At 42.1% G+C, this 24,333-nt stretch overlaps 1 protein-coding gene across 3 annotated transcripts in view; it reads right to left on the bottom strand.

Moving 5' to 3' along the window:
* The window catches only part of LOC125453929 (contactin-associated protein-like 5), a 1,220,935-nt gene that overhangs the window by 615,773 nt on the left and 580,829 nt on the right, over positions 1-24,333 (bottom strand). For all 3 annotated transcript variants that reach the window (XM_048534087.2, XM_048534089.2, XM_048534090.2), the window contains one exon: positions 15,888-16,149. In XM_048534087.2, coding sequence (XP_048390044.1) covers positions 15,888-16,149 — 262 coding nt within the window. The remainder of the gene's footprint in view (positions 1-15,887; positions 16,150-24,333) is intronic.

The raw sequence follows: 24,333 nt of genomic DNA, 5'->3' as shown, positions 1-24,333 counted from the left end.
GCTACAGCTTGATGATGGAGATTAATAGCTGGGATTGGAGGCGTGAGGGAGTAGGAGAGATTAAATCTGGACAGATTATCCTGGGGAGCCGGAACAAATGGTGGGTTTTGAGGAAGGGGCCACACATCTTCCTTTTGGCTCACAACTCATGCTGAAAATACAGCTACCGGTTTGTCCTGTTCTTCCTTCCAACTCCCAGGAAAGGAAACTCTGTCACTATTAAATATGTTAGTGTTTGAAAAATGACATTTAACTGACATATTCAACTACTGATCCACATTGTGAAAGCAGACCCCCGTTCACCTTTGTAATTCACCTTTTTTAAACCAGAAGTAGGCATGTTTGCAGTGGTTGGGTTTCATCCCTACCTTCTCCATCTGCTGCTCATCGCCTCACTTGTCCTCAGTCGATTTTGAATTTTGCCTTTTGTCATAATCAATGAAGGCTGAGGCATCGAATTTTCTTGTTGAAAATCAGGGCTTTGAACTTAAATCAGTTTTAACCTTTTTTTAAATTCATTCATGGGATGAAGGTGTCACTGACCAGATAGCATTTATTACCCATTCCTAATTGTTCAGAGGACAGTTAAAAGTCAATCACAGTGCTGTGGGTCTGGAATCGCATAAATACCAGATTCGGTAAGGATGGCAGTTTCCTTCCCTAAATGATATTATTAGGTCCATAGCTTTCGGCTTGCTCCTATTCAAATAACATTCAAACTCAGTACATTCCCAGGTCTCATTGCCTCCATATGCCACAATGTCACCTGCAATTTATTCAGGTACTTAGACCTTACATTCATTGATGTCACACTATCTATAATGCACCTTTCTTATAATATGCCACAAACAACAGCTGCAGACTAATTTGACAATATCCCACTTCTGATCACTCTGCGTGAAATCAATCTTTGTTCACAATCGGCATCTATATTTAATGATGCTTGCCTTGTGAACCAAGCATTCAGCAATCATTAAATCTCAACTCTTTAAGTGGATAAAAAGGAGCAGTGTTTTCCCTTACATCGTATAAACGTGATATGGTGATATATTTCAATTAGTGATAATGGCTTGTGTGCTTATAAACAAATTTAAACATATACAAGCTTTTCAGCTTACATTTGTTTCATTAATAAGAATGATTAACATTCAGTAAGGAATGCAGAGAACTATGCAAAGTAGTATAGTGTAATGAGTGAATGTTCAAAACACAGGGGCAATGGAAACAATCAGTGTTAATTGAATCAAATGCAAATAAGATTCAGTTCTTTCAGAAATAACATTTTTGTCAATGCTGTCAGAGAATTTTGAGACGTGGAGTGTAGACTGTGATTGTAATAAGGAAGTGGAATCGATATTTTGAAAGGTGGGAAATGTGACAAAGTGGTGGTGGGGGAGGTTTACTGCACATTGGACAGGATTGTAAAAAAATACACAGAGAGGTCAGAATGAGGACTAAGAATCCACAGTTTCTCTAAACTGCCTGCTGTACCACTATTCTACAATGATCCTGGCTCAAACTCAATATGCTTCATGTTAAGGCTACTCAGCAAAGGCTGGCAGCTATTTTCCCACTAAAAGATAAAGGAAGATTGAAGGAAGTTGCATGCCATTGTCCCATCCCATTCAGAAACCTAGTTAACAAGGTGTAGAGATGGATGAACACAGCAGGCCAAGCAGCATCTTAGGAGCAGGAAAGCTGACATTTCGGGCCTAGACCATTCATCAGAAAAGGGGGAGGGGAAGTAGGTTCTGAAATAAATAGGGAGAGAGGGGGAGGCGGGTCGAAGATGGATACAGGAGAAGATATGTGGAGAGGAGACAGACAAGTCAAAGAGGCGGGGATGGTGGAGCCTGTGGAGGTGAGTGTAGGTGGGGAGGTAGGGAGGAGATAAGTCAGTCCGGGGAGGATGGACAGGTCAAGGGGGTGTGATAAGGTTAGTAGGTGGGAGACGGAGGTGCAGCTTGAGGTGGAAGGGGGGCATAGGTGAGAGGAGGAACAGGTCAGGGAGGCGGGGACAAGCTGGGTTGGTTTTGGGATGCGGTAGAGGGAGGGGAGATTTTGAAGCTTGTGAAATCCACATTGATACCATTGGCCTGCAGGGTTCTCAAGCGGCATATGAGTTGCTGTTTCTGCAACCTTTGGGTGGTATCGTTGTGGCAATGCAGGAAGCCCAGAATAGACATGTCATCTGAGGAATGCAAGGGGTAGTTGAAATGGTTCGCAACTAGGAGGTGCAGTTGTTTATTCCGAACCAAGCGTAGGTGTTCTGCAAAGCGGTCCCCAAGCCTTTGCTTGGTTTCCCTGATGTAGAGGAGGCCACAACGCGTACAGCGAATGCAGTACGCCACAATAGTGGATGTGCAGGTGACCATCTGCTTGATGTGGAAAGTCTTCTTGGGGCCTCGGATACCTGTTCCTCCTCTCATCTATCCTTTCCTCCCACCTCAAACCGCACTCCCATTTTATACCTACTAATCTCATCCCGCCCCCTTGACCTGTCGTTCCTCCCTGGACTGACCTATCTCCTCCCTACCTCCCCACCTACATTCACCTTTACTGGCTCCATCCCCACCTCTTTGGTCTGTTCCTAACCTCTCCACCTAACTTCTCCTCTATCCATCATCGATCTGCCGCCCCCTTTCTCCCTATTTATCTCAGAACTGCCTACCCCCATTTCTGATGAATGGTCTAGGCCCAAAACATCAGCTTTCCTGCTCCTGAGATGCTGCTTGGCCTGCTGTGTTCATCCAGCTCTACACCTAGTTATCTCAGATTCTCCAGCATCTGCAGTTCCTGTTATCTCCCATTCAGGGCCCTACTGGCCATGACACAGCTGCTGGTCAGCTCTCAGTTGGAAGGGGTGTCATCATCATTGACTCCCTATAGCGTGGAAGTAGGTCTTTCAGCCCATTGAGTCTATATTGACCCTCTAAAGAGCATCCCACCCACCCCCTACCCTATCCTATACCTGAATTTACCACCCTTGACATTATGGGCAATTTAGCATGGCCTATCCACCTCACCTGCACATCTTTGGCCTGTGGGAGGAAAATGGAGCACCCTGGAGGAAACCCACGCAGACACAGAGACAGCATGCCTTCTCCACACAGACAGTCACCCGAGGCTGGAATCGAACCCGGGTCTGTGGGGCATGAGTCACCATGCTGCCCTTTTGCCTGTCATTGGCAATTTTATTATCGTGGTGAAAAGCTTAAAACAATGCCTTTCAGAGTTCACCTTCAGCATGAGGGTTCCCAAAATCCTTCCTTCCAAACATTGGCCACTCCTGCCTTGGTCATCGGGCCTGCCGTTGTATCATTGTTGGAGAGCGTCTAGCTTTGAGAGACCAAGCACTTAATTTAATTAGATGGTTAATGCACTCTCAGGCACAGCAGTTGGCCAGCCATTCAAAAAATTCCTCTGCGTGCCTCTACCTTAAGAAAAAATGCAACTTGGTTAGCAGTACTGCCTCAGAGTATCAGGGACCCGGGTTCGATTCCACCCTTGAGCGGCTATATATGTGGAATTTGCACATTCTCCACGTGTCTGTGAGGGTTTCTGGGTGCTCCGGTTTTCTCACACAGTCCAAAGAGATGTAGATTAGGTGGATTGGCCATGCTAAATTGCCCATAGTGTGCAAGGATCTGTAGACTAGGTGGGTTATAGGGGAATGAGTCTGGGTGGGATTCTCTGAGGTTCAGTGTGAACTCGTTGGGCTGAAGGGCCTGTTTCCACACTGTAAGGATTCTATGAATTTAAGAAGGCAGGACCTTCCTGTGGGCAACTGGAACAGACAATAAATGCTGGCACAGCCATTGACACTCACAGCGCTTGAACAATTATAAATATATAGATCAGATGTCTGGAATGTCATAGGTTTGGGATCCCTTAACCTGTACTAAAAAAAACACAGCCACCCAAGTCTGAATCCATTACATGCTAATTCATGAGCAATGTTATTAAGAACCAACACTTAATTATTATTATATAATATGACAGCTAGAATGTTATGGGTGGTCTCTTAGTTTACATTTAATAACTCTTTTATAGTCACTTATGATACAAGGGTTTTGGTGCCTAGGCAAGCATTTATAATTCATCTGTATTTGCTGGTGAAAGGTGGTGGTGAAATGCCTTTCTGATCCACTGTAGGTCCCTGGAGCGTGGGAACACAGGGTGCTGATCAGAAGGAAGATGTAGATTTTTGACTGAGGGACAATGAACGAAACATGCTATAGTTTCAAGTCAATCTGCTGTATGGCTTTGACGGACGCTTGCAGATGGGGACATTTCCATGTATCCACTGCCTTAGCCACTCTAGGTGGTAGCAGTCATTGGTTTGTAAGGTCCTATGTTGAAGGAGCCATGGTGACATACCACAGTGCATCTTGTAGATGGTACACACTGTGTATAAGCAGTAAAGGGAGTGGAAGTGGTGATTGAAGTGCCAATCATTTGGGCTGCTTTATCCTAGCTGATATTGACCTTCTCGAATGCCATTGGAGCTGCACACATCCAATCTTGTGGGGTCTGTTCCATCACATTTCTTGCTATGCCTTTTATTATTCTTTTATGTGTTGATCACTGGAAAAATTAGCATCTGTTTCCCACTCCTACTTGCCCTTGAACTGAGTTACTTGCTCAGCCATTTCAGAGGGCAGTTAACAATCAAATTGCTATAGGTCTGGAGTGATTTGTTGGCCTGACGTATGGCTCATAGATAGTAGATGGCAATAAGAGATGGAAGGTGAGGTACTTGCCTAAACTCTGACTTAGCCTTGTCACCACAGTTTTGCTATGGATAGCCCAGTTCAGTTGTTAGGTGTTGTTTCCACGATTTGGATGTTGAAACATTCAGCGTGGTCACGTGCCACATGCCAATGTCAATCAAGGGGAGATTTTTTTTATTTTTATTTTCTATTTTTGAGGATGGTCATTGTTTGGCATTTGTGCACCTTGACAGTTATAAAAACAAGCCAGTGTGTTGATCTTACTGCGTAAGAGCACGAGCTTCTCCAATATCTGAGAGGTTGCAAATGGTGCTAAACATTGTGAAGCTACCAGTGAACATCACCACTTCTGACCTTATAATGGATTGAAGTCCACTGAAGAAGCAGTTGAAAATGATTGGAACTAGTAGACTACCGAGGGTAGATTATTGATCGTCAGTAGTATGACCATCTTTCTTTATATCTCATCTCTAATTGTTGGTGATAAGATGGTGGTGAACTGTTTTCTTAATCCACTGCAGTTCCCTACATAAGAATCCAAAGAATGGAGATTTTTTTTTTGGTTCCCAATTACTTTAGCTTTGCTCAGGCTCCATGATACCTTACCTGGTTAAATGCTGCCATGAGGTTAAAAGTAGTCACCCTCACCCAACCTCCGGGTTGCATTTGTTTTGAACAAGGCTGTAATGAGCTCGGCAGTTGAACAGACTGACCAGAAATTATACTGAGCATCAGTGAACAGGTTATTGCTGAGTAAGCACCACAAATAGACATTTCCCATCACTCTTGTGATAACTGAGAGTCGATTAATGGGGTGGCAATTGGCCAGAGTGGATTTGTCCTTTTTTTAAGTACAAGACCTACCTGGAAATATTTCACATTGTCTTGTGTGTGTGTGTGTGTGTGTGTGTGTGTGTGTGTGTGTGTGTGTGTGTGTGTGTGTGTGTGTGTGTGCGTGCGTGTGCGTGTGTGTGAGAGAGAGAGAGAGAGAGAGCACGTGTGTGTGTGTGTGTGTGTGAGAGAGAGAGAGAGCGCGCGCGCGTGTGTGTGTGTGTGTGTGTGTGTGTGTGTGCGCGCGCGTGTGTGAGAGAGAGAGAGAGCGCGTTTTAATGGTACTGTTTCTACTTTGCCAATTGCAGTGGATCCACTTATAATATATTTGAAAAGTCACAATTCTGAGCTGGGGGGCTGCATGGCAAATTGGGAAGACAGAGCTGCTCATAACTCACCCAAAAATTCAACTGGAAAGGGCATGAGGTTACTGAACTGAAGAAATAAGAGCAGAAGCAGACTTCGAATCCTTAAGTTTGAGCAACCTTTCAATATGATGATGGAAGGTCTTCTCCCGCAACTCTACTTTCTGTCCATCGCTATATTTCTCAATTATATGAGAAGCCATAAATTTGTCTCTAATCTTTAAAATGTTAAATGATAGAGCATCAAAAAGCCAATGGAGTTAATGATTCTTGCTGTCTGGCAGCATCTTCCAAGGGTCAATGGACCCAAAATGTTATCACTGCTTTCTATCTACAGATGCTGCCAGATCTGCTGAGATTATTTTTCCGGCTATTTCTGATTCTGTTCCTGAAAACTTTCACACCCATATAAGAGAAAATTAAACCTTAAAATGCTCGGGCAGACTGGTAAAAATTTAATCTGAATCTGTGCTTCACATAGATAAGCTGCAAAGCTGGGCTGAGAGGTGGCAAATGGAGTTTAATGCAGACAAGTGTGAGGTGATGCACTTTGGTAGGAGTAACCAGAAGGCAAAGTACAGGGCTAATGGTAAGATTCTTAGTAGTGTGGATGAGCAGAGGGATCTCGGTGTCCATGTACACAGATCCTTGAAAGTTGCTACCCAGGTTGACAGGGCTGTTAAGAAGGCATACAGTGTTTTAGCTTTGATTAATAGAGGGATCGAGTTTCAGGAACCAAGAGGTTATGGTGAAGCTGTACAAAACTCTTGTGCGGGATGTGGAAGCTTTGGAAAGGGTGCAAAGGAGATTTACTAGGATGTTGCCTGGTATGGAGGGAAGGTCTTACGAGGAAAGGCTGAGGGACTTGAGGCTGTTTCTGTTAGAGAGAAGAAGGTTGAGAGGTGACTTAATTGAAACATATAAAATAATCAGAGGGTTAAATAGGGTGGATAGGGAGAGCCTTTTTCCTAGGATGGTGATGGCAAGCACGAGGGGGCATAGCTTTAAATTGAGGGGTGAAAGATATAGGACAGATGTCAGAGGTAGTTTCTTTACTCAGAGAGTAGTAAGGGAATGGAACGCTTTGCCTGCAACGGTAGTAGATTCGCCAACTTTAGGTACATTTAAGTCGTCATTGGATAAGCATATGGACGTACATGGAATAGTGTAGGTTAGATGGGCTTGAGATCGGTATGACAGGTCAGCACAACATCGAGGGCTGAAGGGCCTGTACTGTGCTGTAATGTTCTATGTTCCATGTTCACTGAATTTGATTTGGATTGATGCTGAAACTTAAGAGGTGAAGTTACAATTTCGTAAGTGGGGGGCACTTTCAAGAGCACACAATGAAAATTGTGTGCATGAGGGCAGCACCAAATCTCAATACCTTTGGAATGCAAAGCAATTTATCAATAAGACAGCTGGAAGAGGGAACCAGGAACCCGCTTATCTCCAATTAATGATCTATTAAACTCCCTGACAAGGTTGTTAATGGGTCAAAGAGGATGAGGATGAGATTTTCAAATGGGAAAACACTGAAACCTAAACAGGTGAGCTCAAATTACTGCACTGCTGTTGCAAACACTGAGGAGTGATGCAGTTATTTTTCTAATAAGTGAAAACACTTACCAGCAAAGGTTTCTCTGTGAGATCAGACACAATCTTGTTTAACACCAATACTCTGAGCACTGATGTTGTTCGCCCTCAACATCTGCCTCATCTATTGGGCAGCTCCCACTATGGTTGTGAACTACCTTTGCTGCTTCCGCTCCAACAGGTATCTCTCACCTCAATTTGCATATTTCAACACCTTAACCAATTTAGGGTATTTGCATTTGATGTTTCAGTCATTTGAGGGATGCAGATTGGCCTGGGAGCTCAAAGTTATCCTACAAGTGTATTTTGACCCCAATTTGATCATCAAGCTCTCGTTGGCAATTTGGACATCCTTGAACTTGCCGAGCTCTTCAATGACCTACCCCCAGCTTGTTAGTGAGACTCATCACTTTGATATAAACACAAACTCAGCACGTCTGACAGTGTCTGCGGAGCGAGAGACAGAGACAACATTTAGAATCTGGTCTGACTTCTTCAGAAGAGTCATTCATTTGGTTGAAGGGTAGGAGCTATTTAGACAGACGGGCGCTGACATCTCGAAGACTACACAGACAATGTCAGTGAATCTGACAGTAGCACAAATGATTTGACAGCGGCAGACAAAAATCACTCAATTGCCTTCTCTCAATGACCTGGATATTCCTCCAATATGCCAATATACTTTACTCACACTGCTGGGTTCAGTAACTCCTCTAAGGAATTTCTCTGATTAGCCCTTCAGCATATTCCAATTTCAAAAAAAAATGTTCAAGTTCAGCTAATTTATTGTAACGCAAAAAAATGAAAGCCAGGATGCAGTCAAGTGGAGTTAATATAGCTGTCTCATAAAATTGCCCCTGGTAGTTGCTGGAAGCAGAGAAAAATGTCGAAAAATTGTACCAATCAAGCTACCAATCACTAGTCCTACATTATGTGATTTTTGAAGAGGTAGTAATGGTGAGGAATCAAGTTCATTTTAACATATTCCGTTCAAAGTAAGCTTATAGTAGTCGCTAATGCAAAGGCATTTAAGGGTATTTATATAATTGCTGCCACTTGCTACCTTTATGATATGCTTGATATATTCACTCTGATGGGAATGGGCTCCATAATGGGCAGTCAATCTTCTATTACATATGCTGAAGTTCAAAGTCCCACTATAAGGCATGCATGTGGAATGAAACTGTTATTTCTTTTCCATGAGCACTGTTTAGGCCTTTGGGCCTCAGCTTATTCTAGGCACTGCATCTTTGGAAGGATGGCAAGGGAACAGAAGAGATTTATTCGATGACAACAGTGTCAATACAAGAGGATTTAAAATAATTAGTGAAAGGAATAGAAGAATCATGAGCATGATTGTTTTAATACTGCAGGGTGTTATAATCTGAAATGTGTTGCCCAAAAGGATGCTAGAAGCAGATTTGACTGCAACTTTTGAAAGGGAACTGGGTAAATATTTGAAATTAAAAATAAAATTGCCAAAATATAGAAAAAGTGGATAGAAAGCTGGGGAGGGGACAGGCTGGGTAGCTCTTCCAATGAACCTCTGGCTGGGTCATCTTTGTTTGAACTGTGGAAATCTTAATTCTAATAATTGCCTCATTGACAATACCGCTAGTGATAAACATTTCCAACAAATGGTATGGGACATCCACAATGCTTTCCCTCTCAATCTTCGGGATATACATTCCTCCAATTACAAATCTCACCGAAAAGCTGGTACTGCACACTTACAATATTATAAAGAAGTGTTGCTGTGCAGGAGGAAGACATTTGGTTCATCATGACTGCACCAACTCTCTAACTGAGCGTTATGATTTAGTGTCATTCCTCTGCCTTTCCCCCACATCACATCGTTTCTCTTGAAATAATCATGCAATGCTCTCTTGAATTCCTCAATTGAACCTATATCCATCATTTTTCCAAGATGTGGCACACACTCTCTCCCCCACATACACACTCTCTCTCACCAGACAAAAAAACACACACACACAGAAACATCTATTTTTTTCAAAATGCAGACAATTTATACTCAATCAGTCAATGTGACGTTTTAGAAATTCCTATTTTCAAATTAAAGCCGGTCTGATTCCAAACCAAAACACAAATAGATTCTAAACCAGGTCTGACACCTAACATGCATTGTTTGATCTAAAATGTCACCTCTTCATGTCACCTACTCTGATAAAACCTTTAGTTCTCTCAGGGCAGTGATTAGAAAGGAATTTGGGGATTTACATGTACATAATAATAATTTAAAACCTTCTAACGGATGAAAGATTTAACAGCATCTTAGGTTTGTTTATTACGTCCTCATCAGTGGTGTGGTTCTTCGAACTTTTACTTATAAATTCTGTGTCTGAGACCACCTCTCTCACTAACGCCCGAAGGAGGAGTGAGGCTTCGAAAGCTTGTGGTTTCAAATAAACCTGTTGGACTATAACTTGGTGTCATGAGATTTCTGATCATATTTCCAGGTACTGACACAATGACTGCAATAAGGAGGTATGATATCTTAGATGGATTCTCAACTTACACCATACGGGTAAAGCCTAACAACAAAAGGGATAACCCCATTGTTGGGAATGTATTCAAGACCTACAAAAGAAAACACTCAGGGAGAGATAAAATGGCAGATATGTCATCAAATCTCAGAGGAGTGTACAAATAATAGCAGGGTATTTTAACTTCTCCAGTATTTCCTGAGATAGACAAAGTGAGAAAGGCTTAGAGGGAGCAGAGTACATACAATGCATCCAGGAGAACTATTTAAGACAGCACATGGGAACTCCAACGAGAGAGGGAATGGGTCTGGATCTAATTTTAATTTGACTTCATTTCATTTATTATTATCACATATACTGATATACAGTGAAAAGTATTGCATTTTGATGACATAACTCAATAAGATTTAAGGTAATAAAAACCGAAAAAAAAACTGCAGATGCTGTAAATCAGAAATTAAAACGGAAATTGCTAGAAAAGAGATGGGAAGAACTGTCAATGCTGAAGTCAGACATAACACAGAGTGCAGCTGGAGGAACACAGCAGCCCAGGCAGTATCAGAGGAGCGAGAAAGTTGACATTTTGGGTTGGAACCCTTCTTCAGAATTTTTTTTCTTGAAGGAGGGTCCCAACCTGAAACGTCAACCTTCCTGCTGCTCTTATGCTGCCTGGCCTGCTGTGTTCCCCCAGCTCCACACTGTGTTACCTCTAATTGCTGGAAACACTCAGCAAATCTCCACCATGTGTGAAGAGAAATCAGTTAACGTTTCGGGTCAAGGAACCCTTCGTCAGAATGGATTTAAGGTAGTCATGGGACAAGATACATTGGACTGGAATGAAAGGTTCGGAATGGGGTGCAAGCTGATTTAACGCAATACAGTAAAGTAGACTGGCAGCAGCTACTTGCACATCAAAGCAGTGGGAATCTTTCAAAGAGGAACCAATGAGAGTACATGGCTCAGATGTTTCTATAAAGGGGAAAGGTAGGAATAACAAATCCAGAGCAGGTTGAGAGATATACAAGCTTTAATAAAGAATAATAGGAGATATACTTGAAGCATATAGAAGCCTCAGAGGCATATGTGCAGGTGTTGCTTAAAAGATCGATTAGGAGAGCACAAAGGGTGCAGTATGCAAAGTACAGGCTGGCCAAATAAAGGAAAATTCAAAGGCATTTTATAAGTACATTAAAGGGCAGGGGATAATCAGGGAGTGAGTAGGGTCTTTTAGTGGACAAAACAGAAAGGCATGTGTGGTGCTAGAAGATGTAGATTCAATTTTAAACTAGGTACTATCATTTGTATTCACTCTCAAGAAGGAAGATGTAGGAGGAATAACAAAGACTGGAGAACAGCTGATGTGTTATCGGTATTCAGTAAGGGTGTTAGGGATAAACCAGGGAACGGTAGGCCAGTGAGCCTAACATCAGTGGCAGGAAAAGTTCTGGAAAAAAATTTCTGAGAGTCAGAATTAACCTCCACTTACGCAGGCAAAGATCAGTCAAGGATAGTCAGCATGGCTTTAACCGGGAGAGGTCACATGTAGCAGTTTTGATTGAATTTTCTAAGGAGGTAACTTCATATGTAGAATGGCTCAGGCAGTTGATATAATGTGCATAGTATGCAGTAAGACTTTTGATAAGATCTCACAAAGGAGATCAAGAAAGTAAGAACCTTTGGGATCCATAAACACGTTGGGCTAAAGGTCTTCTAAAGAACAAAAGAAAATCAATACCTGTGTGTACATTCAGTAGCACAGGAAAAAGAATTCTTGCAAAATAATACGAAACAAGGACAAAATCATTTCCATTTTATTTTTTGCATTTTGCATCCTTTTCCAGTCAGTGAAATATGACTACTGGAGCTGAAGAATTTCAAGTCTTAACCATTCTCAAAACCTCATGAATTAATTCACTCATCCATCGCTACATGAAGAAATGCTACAATATCTTTTTTTACAGCACCATATTCTGACATTAAGGCAGTAACTATTTCAAAACTAATTTACTGGTTACAAGGAACTATGGAACATGCTGGCTTTGTGACAGGCAATAATACTGAGGGAAGGTAGACAAACAGGAGGCTGCAAGAACACAGTATCCAAGCCGCATCTGGAGGAAAGGAGAAGTCAACGTTTTGGATATTACCCTTCTTCAGTCAAGAAAAAAATTCAGAGGGAAATTCTTTTTTCAATTCTCCAAGTAACGACCAGCATTTTGATCTTCAGAATTCTCCAGACATCACCCAATGATAACAAAACCAAAAGGGCAGTCATGCAGAGAATCAGAATTGTTATGGTGTGGAAGCAAGATACTCTGCTCCTCAAGTCCGCACTGGCCCATTGAAGAGAATCCACCCAATCCCTTTAACTATGCACTTCCCATGGCCAATCCACCTAACCTGCATGACTTTGGGAGGAAGCCTGCACAGACATAGGAAAACAAGCAAATGCCACGCAGACAGTCACCTGAGGTGGAATTGATCCCAGGTCCCTAGCACTATGAGACAGCAGTGCTAACCACTGAGCCACCAAGCCATGCCAAGCAGCTGGTAAATTTCTCACAACCACACTTTTCACTTAGCAGGAAATTTCTTCAATGTATAACAGAATATCTATCATATTTTTCACAATGAGAGAGAATATGCTGACGTGTGACATTTGGTGGATGAAAAAAATATGTAGCTGCATGGCAAAGTTTTGTTTTCTCAAAGCAAATACAGCAGCAAATTTGTCTATTGTGGTGTTAGTTCACGGGCTTAATTTACAATTTTATTTTGCAAAAATACCACAGGATCTTTTGGTGCAGCTCATTGGGCGGGCTGATTTAATATTTCAAATGAATGAAGGTACCTCTGACCATACAGCATTCCCATCTCAGTGTAGATGATATGTTCAAACTTGCTAAGAATGGCAATTCTTACAGGGAAGTAGGTAACTTCTAATGTATTGTGAATATCCCATGCATTCTTACATTTCAAGAGAAAATATAGCAAACTTTGGATTAAATCGTACTTAAGATCATCCATCCAAATTAACAAGATTTCTACCTTCCATGACAGTGTCAACTAGTGTCTAAAATGAACCCAATGTCCTAATCTGAACCATTGCTCCTAACAACTCATGCAACTCTGGATAAATGTTTTTCAAGAGACGTAACTTGGCACACTGGTACGCCATAAGAACTGTTCAAGTATGCTGAGAAATTTTGTACAAAATGTCACGAAAATCAATGTAAAATGATCATTGTTTCGCCTTAAGCAATAGTCTTTCGAACTAAAGTTACAACTCATATAACTCTGTCACAGTATTTTTATTCAGTGGATTTGAAACATTAATGCATTTGATCCTTCTTTAGTTTGTTGTATTTTCACCTTTCTAGCATCGGTGTAGCCACAATAAATGCAAGTAAATGAAACTAATGAACGAGAAAATAAAATCAATTGAAAACATGAAATTGTTGGTCTTATTGAAGTGTGTCTGAAGAGGTTGGAAAGCACTGCTCGAAATCATCGTTTGAGCAAAGAGGAATACTATTTGGTCTACAAACCATTTCAATAAACCACCGAGATAACAAAGTGTGGAGCTGAATGAACACAGCAGGCCAAGCAGCATCTTAGGAGCAGGAAAGCTGATGTTTCAGGTCTAGACCCGTAAACCACCTCACTCTCGCGCTAATATTTCTGCCCTGGGCTTGCTGCAATGTTCCAACAAAACACAGCATAAGCTTGCGAAATAACACCTCATTTGCTGCTCAGGCACTTTACAGTCTGAGCATTAAATTTCATAACTTCAGAAACTGACCACATTATGTGTGATCTCCACTTTTCTTACATTCTCTCCCCTTTCTCCCTAACCTCCTTCCACTGGTTTGTCTAGTTCATGTCTTGTTTACTTTGTATTTGATTCGGGCCAATTCTCTCCCTTTCACGCCTTAACTGATACCCGTTTTTACCCAGTAGGAGCAAATTACTGCAGATGCTGGAATCTGTACAGAAAACAAAAAATGCTGGCAATCACAGCCAGTCAGGCTGACCCACTGTGATTTCCAGAATCTTTTGTTTTCAAATATATTACACCTTTATCTTTTTCTCCACCATGAGCTGTCCCTTTGTTGCCCTAGCCTCTGCCTCTGTCACAAGCGCATTGACGATAGAGCAAAACGGCACAGGAACAAGCCCTTAGGCCCACCATGTCTGTGCCAGCCATGGTGCCAATTCAAACTAATTCCATCCGCCTACACATGGTCCATATGCTTCTATGCTCTACCTGTTTATATATCTGTCTAAATGTCTTAAGCATTGCTATTGCATCCGCACCTAACACCTCCGCAGGCAGCACGTTCCGGGCACCTACCACCCTCTGCATAAAAAACTTGCCTCACACATCTCCTTCAAACGTTTCACCCCTCACTTTAAATCCATGTCCCCTAGTAGTTGACACTTCCACCCCGGGGACAAATGGTCCAACTGTCCACTCTATCTATGTCTCTCGTAATTTAATATACTTCTATCAGGTCACCCATCAGTTTCTGAAGCTCTAACGAAAACACATTTTCCAATCCCTTTCAGTTCTGAAAAAGTCACAGCAGACTCAAAATGTTCTATCTATTCCTCTCTCCACAGACGTTGCCTGACCTGCTAAGTATCTCTGGCCTACTCAGTGCTTGTTAACCATTTGGTCTAAATGCATTTTCTATGTACTCAAAAATGTGGTCTTGACTTCATTGCCATGTAGTAAGCATTGTGATGGCTTTGCTATTGTCACAGAAGATCTCACATTAAATATCTCCTTCCATGATTGAAAAGCTTCAGCATATTCCATCATGACTCAAATTTCCTCGAACCAATGACTGCTCATCACCACTTACAGGAGCAAAGGAAAACATGCTTCACTTTCAACTGCTCCTTCGCAAGTTCCATTTGACTTCTGCAACTGGGGGATTTCAAGGCAAGAGTAGATGGGGGATCTTAAGGAATAGTCCTCTCATCTTGGATGGGCGAAGTTGCAATAGTCCTACCAGACCATCGGGCTGTTCTCCCATTAGACAGAGATGGATGGTGGTGGTTTAACCTGAGGATTGCCACATCTCAGGTGAGGAGACAGATTGAGATGGAGATTCCTTCATGGTATCATCAGCCAGTTTGGGAATGAACTCACACTGTAGGCTCACAAATCAACTGTCTGATCAACATAGCTAACCAACCCCTGGTTGTCTTGGACAAAATGATTCGGGAAAGATAAATCAAAATGAACAATGAATACTTCTGAGACATTAGGAACTGCAGATTCTGGAGAATCTGAGATAACAAGGTGCAGAGCTGGATGAACACAGCAGGCCAAGCAGCATCAGAGGAGCAGGAAAGCTGATATTTCGGGCCTAGACCCTTCTTCAGAATACTTCAGCTTTGCTTCTACCCCAAACCTTATGCGGCCAATGCTGTCTTTCGGAACAAATAATACCACAATTCTCCAGTTGTTCGAGATCAAGATGCTGGCATCAGTTTCGCCCAATCGTCACCAGGCATAACTCTTTCAAAAGCACTCTGAGCACACATATCCGTCAGCACAACTATTTAAAACTCATTAACTCTCAAGGCATATTCCCATTTGTTCAACTTGGTTGTTTTTCTACTCCAAATCAAACAACGTCAAACTCTTTCTTTTCTTTCAACCCTGATCTTTTTTTAAACTATAATCTCCCTTTCCCTAACATTCTAGCCTTCACTGGCTCAGTGTGCTGAGCTTTCGGAAGATAATTAGCTGCCTAAAATGATGTGCTTGGAGATAAGTGTTTCTATTTATTCTCACAAATCCTCCCGCTGTCACCAATGGCAATAAAATTGACTATTGCAATTACCTGTGGTGATATCAGCTTGGTTCCACGATAACTTATGAACATTTATTTTGAGCTTCCCCTTGTTCAGGTAAATCTGTAGGACCCCAGATGCTTCATGGAATTCATTGTACAGCAGCAGACCATCTTTGTTCCAGGAACGAAATTGAAAGCTCACAGAAAGTCCATCCAGTTGAGGCTTCCCTGGCAGCAGTAAGTAACTACTGGAAGTCATGAACGTGACTGGAACAATACGGGGCTCTGAGCAGGTAAAAGTCACATTTCCCTAGGAGAAAGGGAAGAGGAGGAAAATAATATGCAATATAATATTTAACATGAAATAATATTATTCATTATTCACATTCAGACTGCTTTGTATTAAAGAATAATCACAGAATCTCTAGTGTGGAAACAGGTCCTTTGGCCCAACAAGTCCACACTGATCCACAGAGCATCCTGCCCAGACCCATCCCCCTATAAACCCACCTAATCTACACATCCCTGAACACTATGGACAATTTAAGCACTGCCAATCCACATAGTCTATACACCTTTGGACTGTGGGAGGAAACTGCAGCATCTGGAGGAAACCCATACAGACACAGGGAGAACGTGCAAACTCCACACAGGCAGTCACCCAAGGGTGAAATCAAACCCAGATCCTTGGTACTATGAAGCAGCAGTGCTAACCACTGAGCCACCATGTCACTCAATGGGACTTGATTACATACCAGTCAAAACAGAAATATCATCTTGATGATACAGCTGAGCTTTTAATCCTGCTTACACGGGAAATGCCATCATTTTTATCTCTCACAATGGCTGGAAGGCTTTTTTTCCCCATTAAGCAAATACATTTTAATCAGAGACAGCTTTCAGAATTATTAAATAAAACACAAACATTTCAAAATAAACACAAAGAAGAGTCCATTTAATTTTCAAACTAGATGGGCTATAAAGGGTTTCCTGTTGTCAGGTATCATATCTGGTCCCCAGTTTGTTAGCTTTCCTCCCCATCACTCTTTGACGTGACAAGATTTTCAAAATGCAAACTGCTGGAAGCATCAGTCAGGAGTGGCGAGAATATTGAGATATTCACAACATTGGTGAATGATAAAATCAATAGTCCATGACTTTTTCTCAAGAAATCTAATGTTGGGGAAAGCAACAGAGGAATGACAGAGAGGGTAAATAGGTTAAATCACAGACAATTTAATTAAATTACAGTAAATTACAAATCATTCAAGGGGGCACTGCAGGTAGCTAAGTAGTCAAAAAAGGCCATTGGCATGCTTGCCTTCATTGGGAGGGCATTCACTGTAAGAATAAGCAAGGTATGCTGCAGCTTTACAGAATTTTAGTTAGTCCACTCTTGGAATGTCGCATTCAGTTCTGGTCATCACACTACCAGAAGGATGTGGATGTTTTGGAGAGGGCACAGAAAATGCTTACCAGGATGTTGTCTGGTGTGGGGGATTTTAGCTGTGAAGAAAGGTTGGACGGACTGGGTTTGTTTTCACTGGAACACAAGAGTTTCAGGAGTGACCTGACAGAAGTTTATAAGGCTGTGAAGAGCATGGATAGAGTGGAAAGTATGAGGCTTTTTTATTCCCAGGGTGGAATGGTCAATTACTAGGGGGCACAGGTTCAAGGTGCAGCAGGAAAATTTAAAAAAGATGTGTGAGGCATGTTTTTCACACCAAGGGTGGTGAGTGTCTGGAACACGCTGCCAGAGGAGGTGGTGGAAGCAGACACAATAGCAGCTTTCACAAAGCACCTAGACGAATACATGTTGTGAAAACAATTTTAATATGTGTTGGCGCAGGCTAAAAGAGCCGAAGGGCCTGATCGTGGGCTGTATTGTTCTTTGTTCTTTTTGATTTTTCAAGATGAGACACAGAAAGCTAACTAAAAGAAGGTTATTTATACAGAATAACAATGTGCACATTAAACTTGCTATTAAATCACTTTCATATTCAGTGTCATTATAATTGTACCCTTCAAGTCAACAGGGTCTATTTTAAAGATAATAAAATGTGAGGCTGGATGAACACAGCAGGCCCAGCAGCATCTCAGGAGCACAAAAGCTGACGTTTCGGGCCTAGACCCTTCATCAGAGAGGGGGATGGGGAGAGGGTTCTGGAATAAATAGGGAGAGAGGGGGAGGCGGACCGAAGATGGAGAGTAAAGAAGATAGGTGGAGAGGGTGTAGGTGGGGAGGTAGGGAGGGGATAGGTCAGTCCAGGGAAGACGGACAGGTCAAGGAGGTGGGATGAGGTTAGTAGGTAGCTGGGGGTGCGGCTTGGGGTGGGAGGAAGGGATGGGTGAGAGGAAGAACCGGTTAGGGAGGCAGAGACAGGTTGGACTGGTTTTGGGATGCAGTGGGTGGAGGGGAAGAGCTGGGCTGGTTGTGTGGTGCAGTGGGGGGAGGGGACGAGCTGGGCTGGTTTTGGGATGCGGTGGGGGAAGGGGAGATTTTGAAGCTGGTGAAGTCCACATTGATACCACTGGGCTGCAGGGTTCCCAAGCGGAATATGAGTTGCTGTTCCTGCAACCTTCGGGTGGCATCATTGTGGCATTGTGGTCTATTTTAAACTCTGGTTTCAATTGATACAAACAATTTAATGTTTTAATGAAATGAAGTCATTGGCATAGGAAAGACAGCAACCAATTTGGACACAGCAAGTTTCAACAATCAGCAGTGTTGTGGTCATCGGATAATCTATGCTTTGTGATGATGTTGATGGAACAATAATTATCTGCTCAGACACAGGGGTAACTCCTGTGTACTGCAGCAAACTAATGTTGCAGGATCTTTTGCATCCATAGAGTTTTGGCTTCAAATCGCATCAGAAAGTTTGTCTCCGGCAGTGCAGCAGCTCCCCAGTGCTGCACTGAAGCGTCAGCTTTGATTCTTGTATTCAATGCCTGAAGCGGTACTTGGTGATGGCTTGGACTCACAGACCAAGGTTGATGTCAATAATGTAGCTAAGGAGTAGTTCACAGAAAAATATATCATCTTCCCAAATGGTGGCTCAGTGTTTAGCACTGCTGCCTTACAGTCCCAGGAACCTCAGTTCAATTCCATTTGGGTGACTGTCTGTTTGGTGTTTGTATGCGCTCCTTGCGTCTACGTGGCTTTCTGCTGGATGCTCTGGTTTCCACCCACAGTCTGAACAGTGTAGGTTAAGTGGATTGGTCATGCTAAATTTTCCCAAAATGTCCAGCAACGTGCAAGCTAGGTGGATTAGCCGTGGGACATGCAGTGATTCAGGAATGGGGTGAGTCTCGGTGGGATGCTCTTTGGAGGGTCCATGTGGACTTGATGGGCTGCAAGGCCTGCTTCCACACGGTATCTATTCAGTGACGTTTGAGTGGCCAAATTTGGTGATGTAAATCAATTCAAGAGGATTTGCAAGAGGGGTGAAAAATCCAGGCAGCCTGTTTCAGTTAATAAACTGTGAGGCTGGATGAGCACAGCAGGCCAAGCAGCATCTCAGGAGCACATCCAGCCTCACATTTTATTATCTTGGAGCTTTTGTGCTCCTGAGATGCTGCTTGGCCTGCTGTGTTCATCCAGCCTCACATTTTATTATCTTGGAAGCTTTTGTGCTCCTGAGATGCTGCTTGGCCTGCTGTGTTCATCCAGCCTCACATTTTATTATCTTGGAAGCTTTTGTGCTCCTGAGATGCTGCTTGGCCTGCTGTGTTCATCCAGCCTCACATTTTATTATCTTGGAAGCTTTTGTGCTCCTGAGATGCTGCTTGGCCTGCTGTGTTCATCCAGCCTCACATTTTATTATCTTGGAAGCTTTTGTGCTCCTGAGATGCTGCTTGGCCTGCTGTGTTCATCCAGCCTCACATTTTATTATCTTGGAATCTCCAGCATCTGCAGTTCCCATTATCTCTGAGCCTGTTTCAGTTCCTGGTTTTCACAAATAAAACCATGACAACCATTCTATGTTGCCTTTTCTGTAAAAAAAATGTGAACATTGCCTGATTTACATTATCCCCAGAGAGTTGACAAAATTGGATAAATTACAAAGCACTTGGAGAATCAAGAGTTATTTAAGGCCAGGCCTTGCTGACTTCTAGATTTTCGACCCACCACAGAACTCCTCAAAGCAATAACTGAGGATAAATAAAAGGAATGGATTTTTGAAGAACATGATACAAAGTTGCCCATATGAATGATTTATGGAACAAAAGGGAATACAGCATGCCAAAAGGAACAGACAGAGATAGCTGCGAGACTCAAAATAAAAGGCAAAGGCAGAATAAGGATTTAAAGAGCAAACACAGAAAATGTTAGCAACTCTCAACAGGGTAGGTTGCCCTTTCAAGCATGCACTCATTGTAAGACTGAGAAGATATTAGAAATGGAAGCATGAAAATCAGAGAACCGATAGCCAGCCAAAAGAAAAACGACTAAGGATACAGACAGAAACAAACACAAACAGAAATTGCTGAAGAAACTCAGCGGTTGATGTTTGAAGTCCATTGACCCTTCTAGAGGCTCACAAGGCTTGAAATGTTAACTCTGTTTTCTCTCTACCGATGATGTCAGACCAGCTGAGATTCTCTAAAAAATCCTGTTTTGTTTGAATCAGATCTCCAGCTTCCACAGTTCTTCATTTTATTTTTGGTTATAGACAGGTTTGCCTAACGTTTGCCAAACACCATGTACAAAGTCCAGGAAAGTCTGCATAAAGAGTGGGCATTGTAGTCAAAGTCTGAAGTCATTGAACTTTGTGAGACCAGAGGCAGACTTTCCTGTGCAGCTTTGGGGTCTCATAATCGGAAAGATATAGCTGATGAAGAGAGAATTGAGAAATTGTTTTTATGCCAAAGGTGAGAAAGCCCAATACACACCCTCAAATGGTTCAAAAAGTTCTTGATGAGGTAATTTTTCTCAATTTGTTTACAGGATCTAAGACAAGGCAAGCATTTATTGTCCATCATAAATGCCTTTGAATAGAATGATGCCGAGCTGCATAGAAATGAGTGACTTCCAGGCCATTTTAAATGGCAGCTCAAGGCCAGCCTCATTGCAATGGGTCTGCAGTTAGATCGTTTCCACTGTTCAGTGAGATGGAGACAAGAACACAAGACAATTTGAACGGAGGTCAGAAAATACACTTCAGCAAAGGTTGGCTCGAATGTAGAATTCCCTGCCACAAATTTGATTTGTTGAAACATAAATTAAGCAGTCGATTGAACAAGGGAAACTAAAGGTCAGCGATTGGGAGCAGATCCATATAAGAAAAGCACTTGCACTATCTCCAATAGACTGACTGCCTTTTCTTTGTCGTGCATAGCATTCTATTATGTCATTCTTGTTGGTCACCTAGGGCAATTTTGTCACAGCGGCAAGATGACATATGCAAGTCCAGTGTATTATCAAACTGAGGTTAATAATTCTCAGATTATAATAAGGTAGTTCAGAAATTAAAATCAGCAGCTGAAATAGAAATCCATTTTGCATTTCCAAAAGGGTCCTTTCGACTCTGAGTGATGGCATGGAATGGACAATAACAGATTGGATGTTCCCGTTCTCATTGAAGTTAATTATAAGATAATGCAAAGCTGTTAGAATATGACCTGTGACCAATATTTGCTGGGAATTTAGGGTTTATTTATACTCTAGTGCTGAACATTAACTGGGATTTCACTTGTGCTCATGTACATAGGAGCAACAGTCTCCTACTTCTGGGTCAGAAGATTCATATTGTTCCAAATGCCATGGATATGTGCCACAGACTGGGGCCTTGCAAAAGTAGGCCATTCATCCCATCAAGTTCATACCACCCTCCCAAGAGCATCCTACTCAGACCCACCCATAAGACCATAAGATTTTGGAGCAGAAATTAGGCCATTCAGCCTATTGAATCTGCTCTGCTATTCAATCATGACAGATATGCTTTTCAACCCCATTCTCCCACATTCCCCACTTGATCCCTTTGACAAGCAAGAACCTATCTATCTCCGTCTTAAATATATTTAATGGCCTAGCTTCTTCAGCCTTCTGTGGCAGTGAATTCCATCAATTCACGATTCTCTAGCTGAAGAGCTTTCTCCTTACCTCCATTCCAAAAGGTCTTCCCTTTACTCAAAGGCTGTGCCGTCGGGCCCGAGTCTCTCCTACAATGTAAACATTGTTCAACATCCACTCTGTCCAGCCTATTTAGTATTCTGTAAGTGTCAATTAGATTTCCCTTCATCCATCATCCTTCTAAAGATCCCCTCAATCTCATCCCCATAAGACTGCATGCCCTATGGCTAATTCACCTAGCCTGTAAGTCCCTGGACAAATGGGCAATTTTGCATAGCCTATCCACCTAGCCTGCACATCTTTAGACTGTGAGAGGAAACCAGCACACCCAGAGGAAACCCATGCAGCCACAGGGAGAAACTGCAAACACCACACAGAGAGTCGCCCAAGGGTTGAATCGAACGTGGGTCCCTGGTGTTGTGAGACAACAGTGCTAACCACTGAACCACTGTGCCCCAGAAATATGTCCAAATAGGTTCATTAAAAATAACTGAATAGGAAAAAGGAGGCTCACATGGTGTCATAGGAATGTCCCTACCTCTTTAAGTCAAAAGACTCAAGTTCAAGTCCCACTTCAAGATGCAATATTCATGACATATGTCAAATAGTAACACATCAAGAAAAGGGTACATACAAAATAATTAGAGGAGGATGAAAGCTATTTTTATTAGGTAGCCATTAGATTTAGAATATTTATACCTCAACCAGTACCACAACAAATGAAACATATAGTGATTATACACAGAAAAAAAATTGACTTTGACTATCTGATTTCAAATCCTGAAAGCTCACGTTTATTTTTCCCAACATGTCACAAAAAGTCAATAGATGTCTCTTTTTCCAACATTCTTATTTTATAGTTACAGAACAATCAATACCACAAATCAATTACTGCCGAGGACCAATATTACAAAGAAGTCCTCGGTCACACACATTGAATTACAGAAATAACTAGACAGCGTGAAGTATCATGTAATGAGACAAATTAATTTGTACTCAAACAGGCGATCCACGCACCTAAACAAGGCAATAAATATTTATGACAGCATTCACCAGGAAGAGTAGGGGAGGATAAAAATCAAGATAGGAGAGAGAAAGTAAATGACAGAGAGTGGTGCATGCCAGGAATGAAGGGCATTAGAGAGAGGGGCACATGGGAGACAGTGCAAGGGACAGGATGCATGAGTGAGCACAAGAGAGCAAGCAGACGAGCTATCAACCAAGATATTATCCAGATGAGTCACTCATAAACAGGCTTGGAATATCATAGATAACAAAGTGTGAAGCTGGATGAACACAGCAGGCCAAGCAGCATCTCAGGAGCACATGTGCTCCTGAGATGCTGCTTGGCCTGCTGTGTTCATCCAGCTTCACACTTTGTTATCTTGGATTCTCCAGCATCTGCAGTTCCTATTATCACTTGGAATATCAGACCCCTGTGTCAACAATAGCAGTTCTCATATAAATCCTTAAAGAAAATGAGCAAGGAGAAGAGGTGAGGGGCTGCGAGGTAAGTGGGGAAACATGTTAAGGTCAGCTGTTGAATTGATCAGGGTAACTATGACGTCCCTTTGAGGACGTAATCTTCAACAATGGATTTGAACAGGAAAAGGGCATCTTATTTACATATCCCTAGTTTTGGCAATGACCCTAGAGAACTATTTTTCCACCCTTTACTAATCTGTCAGGTAACACATTTCTATCTTATTCTGAGCACGCTCTTCCTGCCTATCACATTGGATGCCTTAAAATTCTAGGTCTGTGCATTTGCAGTCATTTATGAATTGCAAGAAGATAATGATCAATTTAGCATTTCCTAGTGAAACGGGGTCCGTTTTGGAAGAATAAAGCACCATTAAAAGATTCACTGTGATCTTCTTCTCATGTTTTTGCTCTGTGAATTCCTACACCATTCATGGGTCCATGACCTTTCCAGTCCTATTCCATCTGTCCTCTTGAATTGACCACAAGAAGTAACTGGTATAAATTTGTTTCATCAAGGACATCCAGCTGCTCTTCTATTTTTATGCAGAAGTGTCCATTTTCCAGGCTTCCCTGTCAGCATACACTAATTCAGAAACTGCTTTGTCAGGAGTCATGTGGATTAGTCTGCATTATGACCAGTTTGCATTCAAGGTTATCACACCAGTTTGACAAATTTTAGAATGCACCAGGATGTGACAGATTGCTTTCGGTCATAAGATTGTTGTCAAAATATCTGCAGCATATATTCAAATTCATGAAAGACTTTTAATGTGTCATGGGCATACCTAAATCCGTGATGGACATGCCCATAATCCCAAACTGATCAGTGACCTCAGCAGGAGCTCAAAATTCTTGGCAGCACACTGATAATGTGACACTTACAAAGTGCACATTCAGCACGGAAGTGGAATAATATAATTTATGCAACGTAGC

This window comes from Stegostoma tigrinum, chromosome 7, assembly GCF_030684315.1.
Source record: "Stegostoma tigrinum isolate sSteTig4 chromosome 7, sSteTig4.hap1, whole genome shotgun sequence".
Classification (NCBI taxonomy): domain Eukaryota; kingdom Metazoa; phylum Chordata; class Chondrichthyes; order Orectolobiformes; family Stegostomatidae; genus Stegostoma; species Stegostoma tigrinum.
The sequence above is the reverse complement of the archived record's forward strand: the minus strand, read 5'-3'. Positions and strand labels throughout refer to the sequence as shown.